This window comes from Pleuronectes platessa, chromosome 9 (genome assembly GCF_947347685.1).
Source record: "Pleuronectes platessa chromosome 9, fPlePla1.1, whole genome shotgun sequence".
Lineage (NCBI taxonomy): Eukaryota > Metazoa > Chordata > Actinopteri > Pleuronectiformes > Pleuronectidae > Pleuronectes > Pleuronectes platessa.
The window spans coordinates 27,505,224-27,520,291 of record NC_070634.1 but is presented as its reverse complement, the minus strand read 5'-3'; the positions used below and the strand labels follow the sequence as shown (position 1 = coordinate 27,520,291).

Here is a 15,068-nt window from a genome sequence, read left to right as displayed (position 1 = left end):
ACCACGAGGACGTTCATTTGGTGTATTTGAACTACTGTGGAGTAATGTAGTACTGTGGAGTACTGGAGTACTGGAGTACTGTGGTACTGTGAAGTACTGTGGAGTACTGTAGTACTGTGGAGTACTGTAGTACTGTGAAGTACTGTGGAGTACTGGAGTACTCTGGAGTACTGTAGTACTGTAGTACTGTGGTACTGTGAAGTAATGTGGATTACTGTAGTACTGTGGAGTACTGTAGTACTGTGAAGTACTGTGGTACTGTGGAGTACTGTAGTACTGTGGAGTACTGTAGTACTGTAGTACTTTGGTACTGTGGAGTACTGTGGTACCGTGGAGTACTGTGGAGTACTGTAGTACTGTGAAGTACTGTAGTACTGTGTAGTACTGTAGTACTGTGCAGTACTGTAGTACTGTGGGGTACTGTTATACTGTAGTACTATGTAGTACTGTAGTACTGTGGAGTACTGTTATACTGTAGTACTGTGCAGTACTGTTATACTGTGGAGTACTGTTATACTGTGCAGTACTGTGGAGTACTGTAGTACTGTGGAGTACTGTTATACTGTAGTACTGTGCAGTACTGCGCCTGAAGGTTCTGATGCTGCTAGTGATACCATCTTGATGTTACTATAGCAACCCAATGAAGCCTCTACTTCGTTTCCAGAAACAAACAAAACTTTGTTTGTTGTGTTTACTGAATGTTGTAATGATGTCACAGCCTTGTTGCTTCATGTGTGTGTCACTAGTTCCAGATTAGAGAAGTTGTGTGTCTGCAGTGATAATCAGAAGAAGAAAACACAAATGCCGTGGTTCTGTGTGTTTGTCTTTGTGTACCAGTGTGACTTTGTGTGAACGTTTGTGATCGCTCACTGGTTCTCATGGTATCAGACCACCACGTTCCCAGTCGGCCAGTATCAGCTGGTCCGCTGTGGTTTGATGAGGCAGCTCAGGAATGTGTCACCCAGAGCGAAAAGCATCGAGATGTTTAGAATCAGCACCACAAAATATGGAGGTGGTTTCTGGGGGAAAAGCTCAGCGACTCGTTCCCTGGATCTGATTAGTGTGTGTGTCTGTATGTGTGTGTGTGTGTGTCTGTATGTGTGTGTGTGTCTGTGTGTGTGTGTGACAGTTCCCCTTCAGTCTCCTCAGATACCCTTTCCTGTTTCCGTTCTGCTGGAAATTTTTCCTTTATTCCTTAAAAAAATGATTTCATTCTTTTATTTTTAGTACATTTGGAAAAGTAAAGAAGGTAAATATAATGTGAGGTTGTGTCCTCTCGTGCAAAACTGCTGAAAATTGAACAGTACACATTAATATGTGAACAGTCCATCTGACCTGTGAAGTCACTGAGGTTTGTTTTCATCTGGTTCGTTCTTTGTTTGTTTGTCAACAGGACGACAAACAAACGACAGATTATCATGAAACGTGGTGGGAAGATGTTTTATGGATCCGAGAAGAACTCGTTACATTTCGGTGCAGATCCAGATCAGGGAGCCGATCCAGGATCTGTTTTTCTCTTTCTTTGACAGTGTGAGATCTAAAGTTTTTCAAGGTTCCTCAGAGAATAATTCATGGATCTTGCTTGAAAAAAAAAACATGCATGATCGGCCAGCTGATATTTATAAAAATAAGGATTCTTGTTATTTGAATGTGGTTTCTTCAGGAGACTGAGGGCGGAGGCATCAACTCTACAGAGTTACTTTCTAGTTTAAATATAGTTTTGGAAGAAAAGGACATTTTAGGGACATTTGTGAAGGGGATGATATTTTGTCCATTCCTCAGCTCTCATAGATCTCAGTGTGTTCAGCGGATGAATGATGTGATGGTGGTTGTGGTTTTGGTCTCGATGGTGTCGGAGTTTTATTCTTTCTTTCTGAATCATTCATTCAAAAATCACAACAGAATAAACATCATCAGAGACTTTTTATCGACCGGCTGCCACTTTGAATAAAACCCTGTTTACAGGAATCATTTCTGTGTCTCTTAAAATGAACGAATCCACATTTGTATGGTTTTTTAATCTCAGACCCAATGACGCCCATAAAACTTTATTTTGAAAATAATCAAATCAGTTTTATGTAATTGTTTATGAAGACCATAAAACAGGCCGACGAGAGCAGGACATAAATTAGTGTACTTATTACATGTTATTTTGTTTGGAACAATGAGTCATTATTGCTTCTCGTTGCCTCAAACACGACACACACTTGGATTTAATGTCATTAACTGGCTGCAGCGCGGCTTCAGCTGAGGCTCCACTGTTCTCTGCCATAAATCTGCATTCTCCTTCTCAGCAGGAGCTCTGTACCCCCCCGACCACAAGGAAGGAAAATCATAACTTCTGTTGCTCTGTTTCCCTGTAATGGAATCAGGTAATACGGGCGTGGCAGCGCCTCAGCACAGGACTAATAGAGACTCCAGGGGAGATGGGGCACTGCTGTTCTCAGTGTACCTCTGCCAGAGACGGCTAATATGCATTCTGCAGCTCTCCCTCTGGTGATGGGAACCAGATGTGTGAGCGTTACACTCTGGGAAAAGGCTGAGATGAGAGACAGCGAGGCCGCCCGAGCCACAATAAATTTGTGGAATGGCTAATGAATAAAACAACAGCGGATTAAATGTGCCATAGCTAAAAATAATTTGATTAAGAATCCGATTCAGCGGCCAAATTGTTGGAGGCCATGTTGGAGACAGCTGCGTCTTTATTTGAGCTCTGATGTACACGACCACATTTCCCTCCCTAATGAGCTCCGACCTCGACGGAGCTCTTTTTATGGGGATTTCTGGGCAGCGCTCGAGGTCCGATGAATCAGTTGTCATCACATGTGATTGGCTGTTTAAAAAGTCCCAAACTTTCTGACTGTGTTTAGTCAGGTTCAGCCGGGGTCGATGCAAAGTCCAAACACGGCTCGGTTCAGCCAGTGAGCCGCCGGCGTCCTCTCACCTCAGGAGGAGTCTCAGCCGGGGATCGAACCTTGTTTGGGCTCAATGCAGGAACTTCATAACATCACATGTGCACATACATGTCATGAGAATTAAAAACAATCTGTGAAGTCAACAGTTACAGGGCTTTTCTTTTCACACACTGTGGTTACACCTGGCTTCCATTGGACTCGGCAGCTTTCCAGTAAACAGTTATTAACGCTGCTGGTCTCGTTTGAGTTTGAAAACTCTGGGGTTGTGTTTCAGTTTGTGTTTCAGTTTGTGTTTCAGTTTGTGTTTCTGGACGAACACAATCCTCTTGAATAGCGTGACGATCGAGGACACGACTGCTTCCTGTGTTTACTCGCTAACGGCGGCTAGCTGCTGCTACTCAGCTGATTTGAACATTTCATTAATTAGTTATTTGAAGATCTATAACTCATGAGACTGACTCTACACAGACTGTGACTCTCAATGTGCAACATGTCGGAGTTCAAATCCAGGATAGTCCATTTCTGGGCAGTGAGAGGAAATGGAGACTCGTCTTTATTTACAGTTTATGATTTACACCTGAACTGTCATTTGGTCAAACGTCCAAAACTCTGAAAACCACAAAACACCGACCAACAAAACCATAAAGATCTTAATCTCTAAGTTCTGCTGCGTCAGATCGTGTCAGAGTCAGAATCCTTGTTGACCCAGACATCAGCTCGACCTCCTGCTTCTATCGACTCCAGAATAAAATCATGCTCCTCAGAGACGAGTCGTCATGTTTCCAGTAAAGCAAGAGTCCGTTTGACAAGAAGAATGTAAACAGAGTCAGCACCGACTCCGAGAAGCATTGGAACAAACAACCAGTTTCACTTTTCTATTTCCATGTGTTTGTGTATGATTCAACTGGGAGTTGGTGAAATGTTTTAAATGGAGCTGTTTCTACCAGTTTGTCTTTAATGAGGCTGAACTAAGATGGAGCTCAGAAGCCGCAGAGATTAAACTCAAACAAGAATATTTGCCAAAAAATGTCAGAGTTTAACTTTTGGAGGAGCCCGATGAGATTCATATTTTCAGTGTGTTTGGGGGCCGGTGATGGATGAGAGGTCTGGATGCCTCGGGGCCAGTTCTGATACACTCCCCTCTTTCCACCTCCAGTCCTTCCATCACATCCTCTTGTTCCAGTCGTCTGTCTCTCAGTCTGAGCGTCTGTCGTGTCTGTTTCTACCTCAACACAACTGACAGGTCGACTCCACCGCCGACTTTCACTTTCAATTCCTGGAGCCTCGGCCTGAGGGGCCTGGGGGGCGTGAGGGTCAGAGCGCTGGCCCAGTAGAACACGGCCTGCACACGCTGCCAGGTGAACCCGGGCCGGGGGGGCAGGTGACACAAGGAGGCTTTGTTTCTCCTCCTCTCAGATGGAACTCCTCTGAGTCTGGAGCACAGACCTCGCCTCAGATGGACCAGGGAAGCGCTCCAAGAACATTAAGAGGTTCTTGGCATGAGGCTTTCAGGTCCATGGTGGAGGATCTTTTTATCGTGAAGTTTAATAGTTTTGGGTTTGATAGTTTTAACTCCAAAGATGTTTCAGACTCACATGATTTATATATTTAGTCTCCAACAGCACCACCATGTCAGTTTATCTGGTTTAATGTATGTGTGTGACACTAAAGCCGTTTTCGTTTAAGTTAAAAACCAAAAAAAGCTGTTTTCAAAAGCTGAACCACATGATGAGGACACTCAGAGGGTCCATCCTCCACCAAGGCCAGGCCCCTTCTCTCCATGTTAATGGTTTCATCCTTGGCCCACGTCCTCCCACCGAGTTTCAATACAATCAGGTCAGAAGCTCTGGTGCATTCTCGCTGACAATCAGACAAACAGGAGGTAAAGATGAATCCTGATGAATGATGACAAGAAGAAAACAGAGGAACTGAGAGGCCAAAGAAAATCCAAACAGTTCCACAGAGAAGAACCCCGGGACTCCAGGGTGAGGAGATAAAGGGAACCAGCGAGCGTGATGTCAGGGCGGCGGCTCAGCGCTGCAAACCGGCTGCAGATGGCAGGACGAGAGGTCAGGGATGGAAATTAAAGAACAAATTCAGAACAGCAGCCGAGGGGCGAGGAGGGGCGTGGCCGGAACCCGGGGGCGGGGCCGACGGGTCAGCGTGGACTCTGCATACACGTTTCTTTAAGCAGCAATTAGACGTTCCTGCTCCGAGCCACGGAGAAGGGCCTGACCTCTAATCATCCTCAATTTCTCTCAGGCTGCAGCCCTCGGATCAACGTCTCCTCCGATTGGCTGCTTGTTTTCTACAGCACTTCCTGTTTGATGGAGCGCCACGGGCTCAGTGTCTTTGTTTCTGGGAGCTGAAGGCGACCAGAAGTCTGTGGACACTCCTGTCAACATCATGACAACAATAATACAAATTTAATTTACGTGCACCAAAGTATTTCTTGACAGCTCATGATCGCTGATGAGACTCAGGCTCCGCCCACAATAAGGCCTTTTAGTTTCATAGCATCACGTGTGTAAACGATGACGTGGACGCACATGTTCTCTTCCTGATTGGTTATCATCAGTCACATGACTCCACTGCCAGCGGTGAAGTATTAACACTTCCTGTTTGAGTTTCCACTTCCTGTGTCCTCCAACGGGCTGAACCCAGAGGAGACGTCAGGTCCTCCAGCTCGTCCCGCCCTCAGAGACGTCCCCGAGCTACAGAGCTACAGACCAAAACGTCCCTGGTTCATTAAACTGGTTGAAAATGTGTTTTTTTTTTTTATCACGTGTATCGTTTGCTGAACTTTGAAAAACAGTTGAAGTGCAAAGCACCATGGGATATGTGGGGCCGGGGAGGATCCACCCACATCTGGAGGAGCCTTGGACCTGACACAGTCTCGTGGCACCGCTGTGATGTGACTCAGATTTAGGTTTATGTTGCAACTGCAGGTTTGAATTATTGCAATTTTCAAATTATAGATAAATGTGATTTTTTCTCACAGTGATTTTACTTTCATGTACATTTCCCAGATTGTTTGGGACTTTAACAAGGTTTCATTTGCACATCAGACATTTCATGTGTTAAAAAACATAATGCATTGTTACATAATAATATTATGTATTAATATATTATATGAGAAAAGTGTGACAGGTTTAGGTTGATTGAATAGTTGCTGATGGGGGTTGGGTTCCAGTGAAGGGACTCATGTTTTTATCTGAGCCACAAAGTTCAGACTCTCTGTCACCGGACTTTGGAAAAAGCTTTGAAAGATGGTTGTCATAAATGCAAATATAAATGATTTTAATAAATTATAGCGGATATACAAAAACATGCGTGTGATCTGTAATGTGTGTCAGAGGGTTTGGTTGATTTGAGTGACACATTGAGTAATTAAGTTGTGTAACAGTAGCTGAGTTTATTCGTAAAGTTGTATCTATTAATCGTCCAACACAGGAAATCTGTTTTAATTATTCCCATGCAAACTGATTTCTGACTGACGTCCACTCGCTGTGAAACTGAGAAGCACAACTTTCTCCTGCTCTTTGAAAAAGCTCCTCGACACACGTGGACAACAGATCTGACAAGTTGAACTTCTGAACCGAGCGCAGCCGTCACGTTAACCCCCTTCTCCCGTGTCTGTACCACTCATTTATTCACTTCCCCACCTCTGACCCTGAAGTGCCTCGGCGGGTCATCTCACTAATGAGCCATGTGCTCCCCTCTGGCTGCCACTAATCAGGGATGCAAGGCCGTCCCATCCTCGGCCCGCCGCCGCCGCCAAACACACTGAGCCCAAAGTGGTTCCCTCGCTGCCATCTGGCCTCCATGCCTGGCCCTGTCTCCACTCTGCCGGCGATTTATGCCCTCCTGAGGTGTTTCGCCTTTTAACTCACACGTAATTGGCCCCCAGATGCAAAAAAGATGTGGAGGCCAGTTTTTATTAGTTGCCAAGCAGAGGTCATTGTTTTTGCATCGCTGGGGCTCGGCAGCTCTGCCAAGGTTAAAAAGACACGCTCTGTGTCCCTGTGTACTCAGACCAATTACTGACGAAAACAAGGAGGCTGAGCTCAGTTGAACATTTAAAAAGAGTTAATGATGAAGAACAGACGTGAAGGAGGCAGCGTGTGATGTTCTGACAATAAAACGATAAAAAACGAATCACATAGACTTGACCTGAGATAACTTCAGTCCCGTCTCCTGTCCTCAGTCCCCACACGGCCGACTCACTTAGCACGACGGGAATAAGGAACTTTACGGCTTTCTGGGGAAAACTCTGCTTAAAGGTCTGAGAACGTTTCACAGTTAAAACATCAGAAGGGGATGAATGTCGGACTCTGTCACCTCAGGAAAGTTACAGACAGAGGAACTATAGCAAACAGCATTTTAAGCCATCACATATGTGCAATCACACATTTCTGATCAACTGATTGGATTAATTCTGCCTCATAGTAATGAAGATGGAGGATGAAATGAGCATCACTTCCAAGAGAAGGTGAAGAAGTGCTGACACACGTTGAAGACACAAAGATGTGAACAGAGTTTGTTGTGATGGAGATATTATTATATCTGTCTATACTTACAAAGAGTGTGCTGAGAAGCGCTTTTAAAACGTTTACTTGATGTGTTATATATATATAATAAAAAAAATTATTGATAAACCATATAGATCGTCTTTATGTTCTTTGACACTTTTATTTTATCTATGAAGTGATGATAACAAATATCGAAATTCATTGTGATATGTATTTTTTATTTTAATTAAAAAATTTTAATTATCTATTTCTCAAATCTGGTCCGATCTTATTCGTCTTTAGTGTCTTTTTTTAAATTTAACTTAATTTGATTTAATACAATTAACACATAGTGAATCTTCACTGGCTCAGAAACGCTCAAACGTTGTTCCATCAAACTTGTGCCTGAACGTAAAAGTGTCGTAAATAACACAAGTCGTGTTTATTTGACATATTCATAAAAACTTCCACGTTGAAAATGTCTGAAGCAGAACAGACTGATTTTTATTCTCATATTAATTGTCGACATCTCAGTATTTTTATATTCAGGCGGGATCTGCGGCCGCACTTGTCGGGTCCTCTCGGGGTCCTTGACGTGGCAGGGGTAAACAAAGATGGCGGCGGAGCTCCAAGCTTCCTTCAGCTTGTTTGGATAATTCAGGCTTTAGAATGGAGATGATCTCCGGGGAGTAGTCGGCACCGGACCGTGTGCAGGATTCCTGCCGCCTTGCTCCCGCTGTTTTCGGTGTGAAGCAGTGACATGAGCGGCTGGGCCGGTTTCTCCGAAGCGGAGCTGCGGAGGATGCAGCTGGAAGGTACCGCTGCTTGTTGCTAATGTTGTCGGGCAGGTCAGCACCTGACCCCGGCTCCAACTGACATGTTGTCCTCTGTGTAATAAACTGAAGTAAACTCGACCTCTGTGTCCCCAGACTCAGCCGGACCCCCAGGGGCAGCCCGCGGGCGGAAGCCGGCTCCAGCCAACCGGACCCGGCAGCAGTTACTGCGGGAGAGAGCCCTCCAGCTCACCGCTGAGAGAGCCGGAGGAGCCGGGAGCACTGGGCTTCCCCCGGAGCAGCAACTCACCAAGCCGCCGCCGAGAGAAGAGCCCGCTGCCGTGGCTCCAGCTGCAGCCCCGGCTCCAGCAGGAGCTCCAGGAGGAGGTCCGGCTCCAGCTCCAGGAGGAGGTCCGGCTCCAGCAGGAGCTCCGGCTGTCAGACTAGAAGCGAAGACCGGCGATGTGAAGCCGGGTGAAAACCATCTGACTCCGGTTGTGAAAGAGCTGGAGAAACAAGAGGTGGAAATGTTAGTACGGTTCTGTTCTCACCCGGTTCTGTTCTCACCCGGTTCTGTTCACACATGGTTCTGTTCACATATTGTTAAATCCACATGAAGGCTGCTCTGTTCTAACCTTCGTAGTCTCCCTGTGATTCGGACTCAAACCCCCGGGATGAACCAGTGTTGGTCCGATCTGCTGTAGCAGCCCGGGGGGGCAGGGCAGGGCAGCTGTCAATCAGGTCAAATCTAAGATCTCAGCGTGTGTTGATTTACACTGGAACACGTCTCACAGCTTTGTACAGACGTGTGGGACTCGACCACAGTTCTTCTCTTGATGATGATCAGACTGTGAACAGAGTCTGAGGTCCGAGACGAGGCCGTCACAGGCTGAGATGAAGAGTCAAATTTTAATCTATAATAATCCATAAGGTTGAGCTCATACATGTGGGAGATAAATTAATCTGAGGTTAAATTCTACAGATGGTTGAATCTATGTTATTTTGACATAAACCATAGAATTAAAATGTCCACTAAGTTGGAGGTGCATGTTAAACGTTTCCTTTAGACGGAGAGTGTTATGATTTTCATCTTGAATGATTGTGTTGTCTCTGTGTGTGTCAGACGGGAGAAGACGCGTCTGGAGCTTCTGCAGCAGGAACAGAAAGTCATGGAGGAGGGGAACAAACGCAAGAAAGCTCTGCTGTCCAAAACCATCGCTGAGAAGTGAGTGTGTGTCTGTACGCAGCACAGTGTGATGACATGTGATGGTCAGCACGGTGGGGGGGGGGGTAACACAACAGTGAGGAGAGGAGTTGAACCGTGTGTGTGTCTGTGCACAGGTCCAAGCAGACGCAGGCGGAGGCTGTGAAGCTGAAGAGGATCCAGAAGGAGCTGCAGGCCCTCGATGACATGGTGTCCAACGACATCGGCATCCTGAGAGAAAAGATAGAACAAGCCAGCTGGGGCTACAGCGCCGCCAGGTAGGACTCAAGCTCCGCCCACAAGCTCCACCCACAAGCTCCACCCACCTGAAGAGTGACAGACACACACACTGACAAACAAACCTTCTGCTGAGGAAACACTTTAACACCGAGTCGGGAACTTCCAGTGGCACGAATCCCAAACACCTGCGTCTCAGACTGGGAGCTGGTGCACATCTGACCGACCTTCCTCCCAGTAGACACGCTGACTGGTCACAGCTGCTCTTAGTACCAGTTGGATTGAAGTGTCACTGGGAAACTTCAATCCACTAATGCAGATTAACCACAGGAATAAAAAAACTTCATTCCATTTATCTGATTCCACCAAACAAACGTTTACACTGACTTTTAATCTGATTATTATGTTTTCATGAGTTGCTGATAGAATGTTCCTGTTTCCTGAGTCTGATTATGACTCATGCAACAGAATTACAAACAACCAAACTTGAACAAGTTTAATGTGAAAACTCCAACAGGAGGTATTAATGTGAATAAGACGTATACATGTTCACGTAATGAGAGTAAAGTTAGAATCCTCCACACGTCTTCATCTGTGATGCTCAGAACAAGAGTTTACAAGACGTCTTATTCAGAAGTTTGGATAAATCTGGTTATTATCAGAATATTGACGTTTCCTCTCTGGGACACTTGATGAACTGAGCCATCGTTAGTGAATGAAGTTTGTTTTTAACGTTGGACGAGTCCAGTGTTCAGTTCTGCTGCTGCGTTTTCCCAGAGGAGCTTTAACTTTGTGACCAGTGGGTGAATCACAGCAGATCTACTGTAAAAACCCTTTGAGCTCAGAACACTGCCCCCTGCAGCTGCTTCACAGTAACTTGTTTTTATTAACACACTGGTGATGCACACCAGAGTCTCTCTGCACTTCTGCTCCAGCTCACAGAGATTCATGATGGCAACAATAAAATCCTGAATAACCTGTAAAATATCAAATAAAGTGGTGTTTATAAAGAGTTTATAATGAAGCACGACATCTGCTCACAGAAATCCAGTAAATCTCCAGTTGACCTTGTGCAGCCTGTTGTGTGTCGTCATGCGCACTCTTCATTACACATGTTTGTGTAACGGGAGGTGGACCTGACCTTCACACACTCATTACACTGGACTGTGTTATGGTTGTGTTGATTTAATCAGTTGTGGAGATTTCGCTGAGGTTTGAACATGAGACCCTGACGGGAAAATTCATCTTTTGAAAGTGATTGACGTTGTGTGGTTTGTTTCCAAGCAGCGAGTTGTTGTGTGTTCTGTTCCTCACGATTAACACAATGTTCCTGTGTCCGGCGCTGTGGGAGGAACCGGCCCGGTCCTCACCACGGCCGGGACCCAACATATCACAGCATGTGCCAGTTCAGCATATTTAAAGTTTGGAGTAATGTAAATACGTTTCTCTATTTTTGTTTTATTCAACAAAAGAAGCCAACGTTTTTAAACCGTTGATTTTTATTTGAACAAATGTTGATAAACAAGATTCTGTTCAGGGTCACACACACACACACACAGACACACACACACAAAACAATCATTCATGTTCAAACCCGAGCTGCATCTGTCAACTATATATTAATTTAAAGGATAAATGAATGTGTGTCACATGTGACTCAAAGATGTTCAAATTAAAAAGAATAAAGCAAATTAGAAAAATCTTCAAAGAATCAGAACACCACTTTTTCCCTCATTAATTATTTAAACTATTTTTTGATCATCAAAATTGTTGAGATCAAATCTTTGTCTGATAGAAGTTTTTCTCACTTGAAGAAGAATCCTGAAGCTTCGATTATTCTTCCTCAGACTCTGAGTCTCCAGCTGATCTGATCACTGCTGCAGCAGCTGTAACATAGAAACGATTCCCAGTCTAAAATATTAATGTTTATTTTGAATATATATATTTTTTCTTCACAACCATCTCACGACCCCTGGTTGAGAACCACTGCTTCAGATGAAGAAACAGTTTTTAATAAGTGAAAGTTAAACTGAGATTAATGCACAAATCTAATATAATGTGACAAAGTGTTTGTTTCCTCCCGTCTGTGACAGGAAGCGCTTCGAGAAGGCGGAGGCCGAGTACGTGACGGCCAAACTGGACCTGCACAAGAAGACGGAGGCGAAGGAGCAGATGACGGAGCACCTCTGTGCCATCATCCAGCAGAACGAGCTGCGCAAGGCCCACAAGCTGGAGGAGCTGATGCAGCAGCTGCACCTTCAGGCTACCGAGGAGGTGCTGGAGAAGCTGAAGGAGGGGGGGGAGGAGGAGGAGAGGAGGAGGAGAAGCTGTGAGGAGAAGCAGGGAAACGGTTCAGTGGCGAACCAGGAGGGAGCAGAACAATCAGCAGAAGTCTGTAAACCGACAGAGGACGAGAGGGGGGGGGACGTCCAGGGAGACAAAACAAAGACTGAACCACCAGAGACTGAGCAGGACGGTCACACGTTAGAGAACGGCGTCCCCAGCGAGACGCTGGCGTCCTGATGATCACAGAGCAGTTTGTCACCTCCTCTGAAACATCTGGACACGATCACACCCGCTCCACTGGGAGATCAAACTGAAACTGAGTGAGAGTCACAGCTGAACTCAGGTCTGCTGAACAGTTTGTCTCCGTCTGGCATCAAACCTCGAGTCATCGGTCCCGACTGAAGTGACTTCATCCAGATCTGCTCTCTACAAACGGGTTCCACGTCCAGCGGATCAGCTGCCGTCAGGTTCTGGTCCAGGGTCAGCTTATGACCTCATCTGTCACAGTTTCACAATCAAACCAAGATGAGCAGTTCTGTCTCAATCTGACCTGAGAACAGACGTCAAGTAAACTTCAGCTGCTGCAAAATCCTTCTGTAGGAAAACAGACGAAATGGGTTTTCAGCAGGAATTTTCCACACAAGTGTCGAATGACAACATTTAAATATTAAAAAAAACTCTTCAGCTAACAGAAATGTCCCTTCAGCTGATTCTGGATCAGAACCAACAGTTCTGAGCGTAGTTACCGGATCTGCACCACGGTCACCACACAGGTGATATCATGGGACCTCGGTATCAACTTCCTAAAGTTTAAGGTTTAAAGGTTCGACCACTGAGACACTTTATGATGAGAGACACAATGAAGTCCTGCTTCACACAGAGGGGGGTCGAGTCTCATTAGAGGAAGAGCCGGCGTCTCTTGGTCCAACCAGAACCTACGAGTTCAGACCAGAACCAGAACCTACGAGTTCAGACCAGAACCAGAACTCTCTGATTCTGTTACTTTGTTATTTTAAATCAATTTACTCATGATTCTTTGGAAACAGGTTTTCTCTGATTTTAATACATTGATTGCATTTATTTCATGATTTAAAGAGACACATTTTACTTTATATAAAAAAAACAAAAAAAACTCACAAGATGAATATAGAAAAAAAGACTAAAAAGAATGAGAACACATCAACAGAAATATTACCTGCACAATGTTAAGATCACTCGAGGCTGCTTGTGTTTATCTGAGGACTTTGACTTCTGTTGTCAAAAAGGTTCTTTGTTGAAAGTGAATCTATGAAACTCCTGGTGTCTGAATCCGCAGCAGAACAGAACCTGTGGTTTCACATCAGACGTGAACGGATCTCTGCAGAAGACGACAGTTTGTGATTGTGTCTCTGTGGTGGCAGCTGACCCTGGGTCTGCTCCTCAGAGCCCGGTGTCGTCCTGTCGCTGCAGCAGCGGAGCCTCAGATCAGTAAGATGATATCTCACACGGAACCAAACACAAAGATCTGCTTCTGACCAAAGTTTCATTAGTTTGAATGTTCGTAGTAAATGTGGCAAAGAAAAGTTATTTAAAGCTGCAATATTTAAAAGGGGAGAGGGTTTATTATACACACTACTGTTTGATATTTTACTAAAATAAACTAAAAGAAGATCGTTTGTTTTAGTTTGTGTTCTTTTGATTTCCATGTGAGTTTCTGGATGATTTACCTTCGGGACCCAGACGGAGGCAGCGCTCTGCGACTCCTCGCTGGTTCAAGTCCTCGCTCTTGTTTCAAAGTGCAGTAAGTGTTTCTGTAAACTGCTCTGAGACTTTACAGCTCCGGTCACATCTGGCCAGCTGAACGAGACGCCGTAAAAACAGCTCTTTTAATTAGTCGGGAGGCAGAAGCTCGGAGAGGGAGAGCGACCACCGTCTCGTCTGACCCGGGGTCAGCGTTTGAAGTCCAGCGTTTCACCAGAACACAGATAAACTCACCTCAGCCACACACACACAACTCCAGTGTGAGTACTCATTGTTTTCTGATACTCTAGATCTTAATATTGTACATTTTAACTTCACAATATTTATTTGGGAAATAAAGTAACTTTGCCGATTAAAATGTTACTAAAATAAGAGGCATCTTTCTGAAGTTTTGCAAATTCAAAGATCTAAATTAAGTGTGTTAAGATTGTAATTTACTCTTTTCTTAAAAATTAAAAAGCTGAGGTGAATCTGCCTCTTTTCAATCCCTCACTTTACAATAAAAAACATTTTAACAAATTGATTAGTTGATAAACAAGTTGGATGTTTAGGTTTTATACTTAACAAAAATATGTTTTTAGTTTCCAGGACGGTATCTTTACTGAGAGTTAAAGTTAATTAAGTAATCTTTAACATTTTTATAAATCAATAATGAAATGAAATCTCATGTATATGTATAACAACTAAATATGTATTACAACTATATATATGTATAACAACTTTATAACATGATAAGATCATTTAGCAGCTTTGATCATTTTTGAATTCGGACCTGAACATGACTACATTTCAAATGGTTGATTGTAAAGTCTCCATCAATAAAGTCCCACTTTTATATTTATTTAATTCAACCAAAATTAATTTTAATTTAAGTTCATGTGAAAAATTCTTATTTATTTCAGCTTGAACTTGAACAAACTGAATCTGAGAGTCTGTTAATTTTCTTTAAAGATTAAAAGGGAAGAAGAGCGACGATAGTCAACATGTATGGAGTTGTGTCTGTGTGTTAGTGTGTGTGTGTGTGTTAGTGTGTGTGTGGGGGGGGATGGTTGTGTATGTCAGTGTGTGTGCGTGTGTCAGTGTGTTAAAAAGGAAACGTGCCCCGGATCATGACAAAGAAAAATGAGAAGGTGCAGGCTGCGGAGATTAAGGCATCCAGCCGACCGTCAGGCTGCAGGGATCTCTACACTGGAAATCACATTTCCATGGGTAAGTGTGTGTCTGTGTGTGTGTGTGTGTGTGTGTGTTGGGCCAGACTTCAGAGAGTGGACGCTTTATAAAGTAAAGTGTGATTTATGTGGCGCTGTCGTCCCGCGACAGGTCGAGAAAGACCCTGAAACCTGAGAGGTCCGAGATCCAAAGAGAGAAACTCAGGTTTTACTGAAAGTGTCTGGTGCGTGTG

The 15,068-nt window shown here is 44.3% G+C and overlaps 1 protein-coding gene across 1 annotated transcript; it reads left to right on the top strand.

Annotated features, from left to right (window-relative positions):
* Nucleotides 1-8,029: 8,029 nt before the first annotated feature.
* Nucleotides 8,030-13,578, top strand: gorab (golgin, rab6-interacting). The gene is made up of 5 exons (XM_053431276.1): nucleotides 8,030-8,241; nucleotides 8,356-8,728; nucleotides 9,323-9,424; nucleotides 9,541-9,681; nucleotides 11,734-13,578. Exons 1-5 carry the CDS (start codon nucleotides 8,187-8,189, stop codon nucleotides 12,161-12,163), a joined length of 1,101 nt encoding a protein of 366 aa, XP_053287251.1. The 5' UTR covers nucleotides 8,030-8,186; the 3' UTR covers nucleotides 12,164-13,578.
* The last annotated feature ends 1,490 nt before the right edge of the window (nucleotides 13,579-15,068 follow it).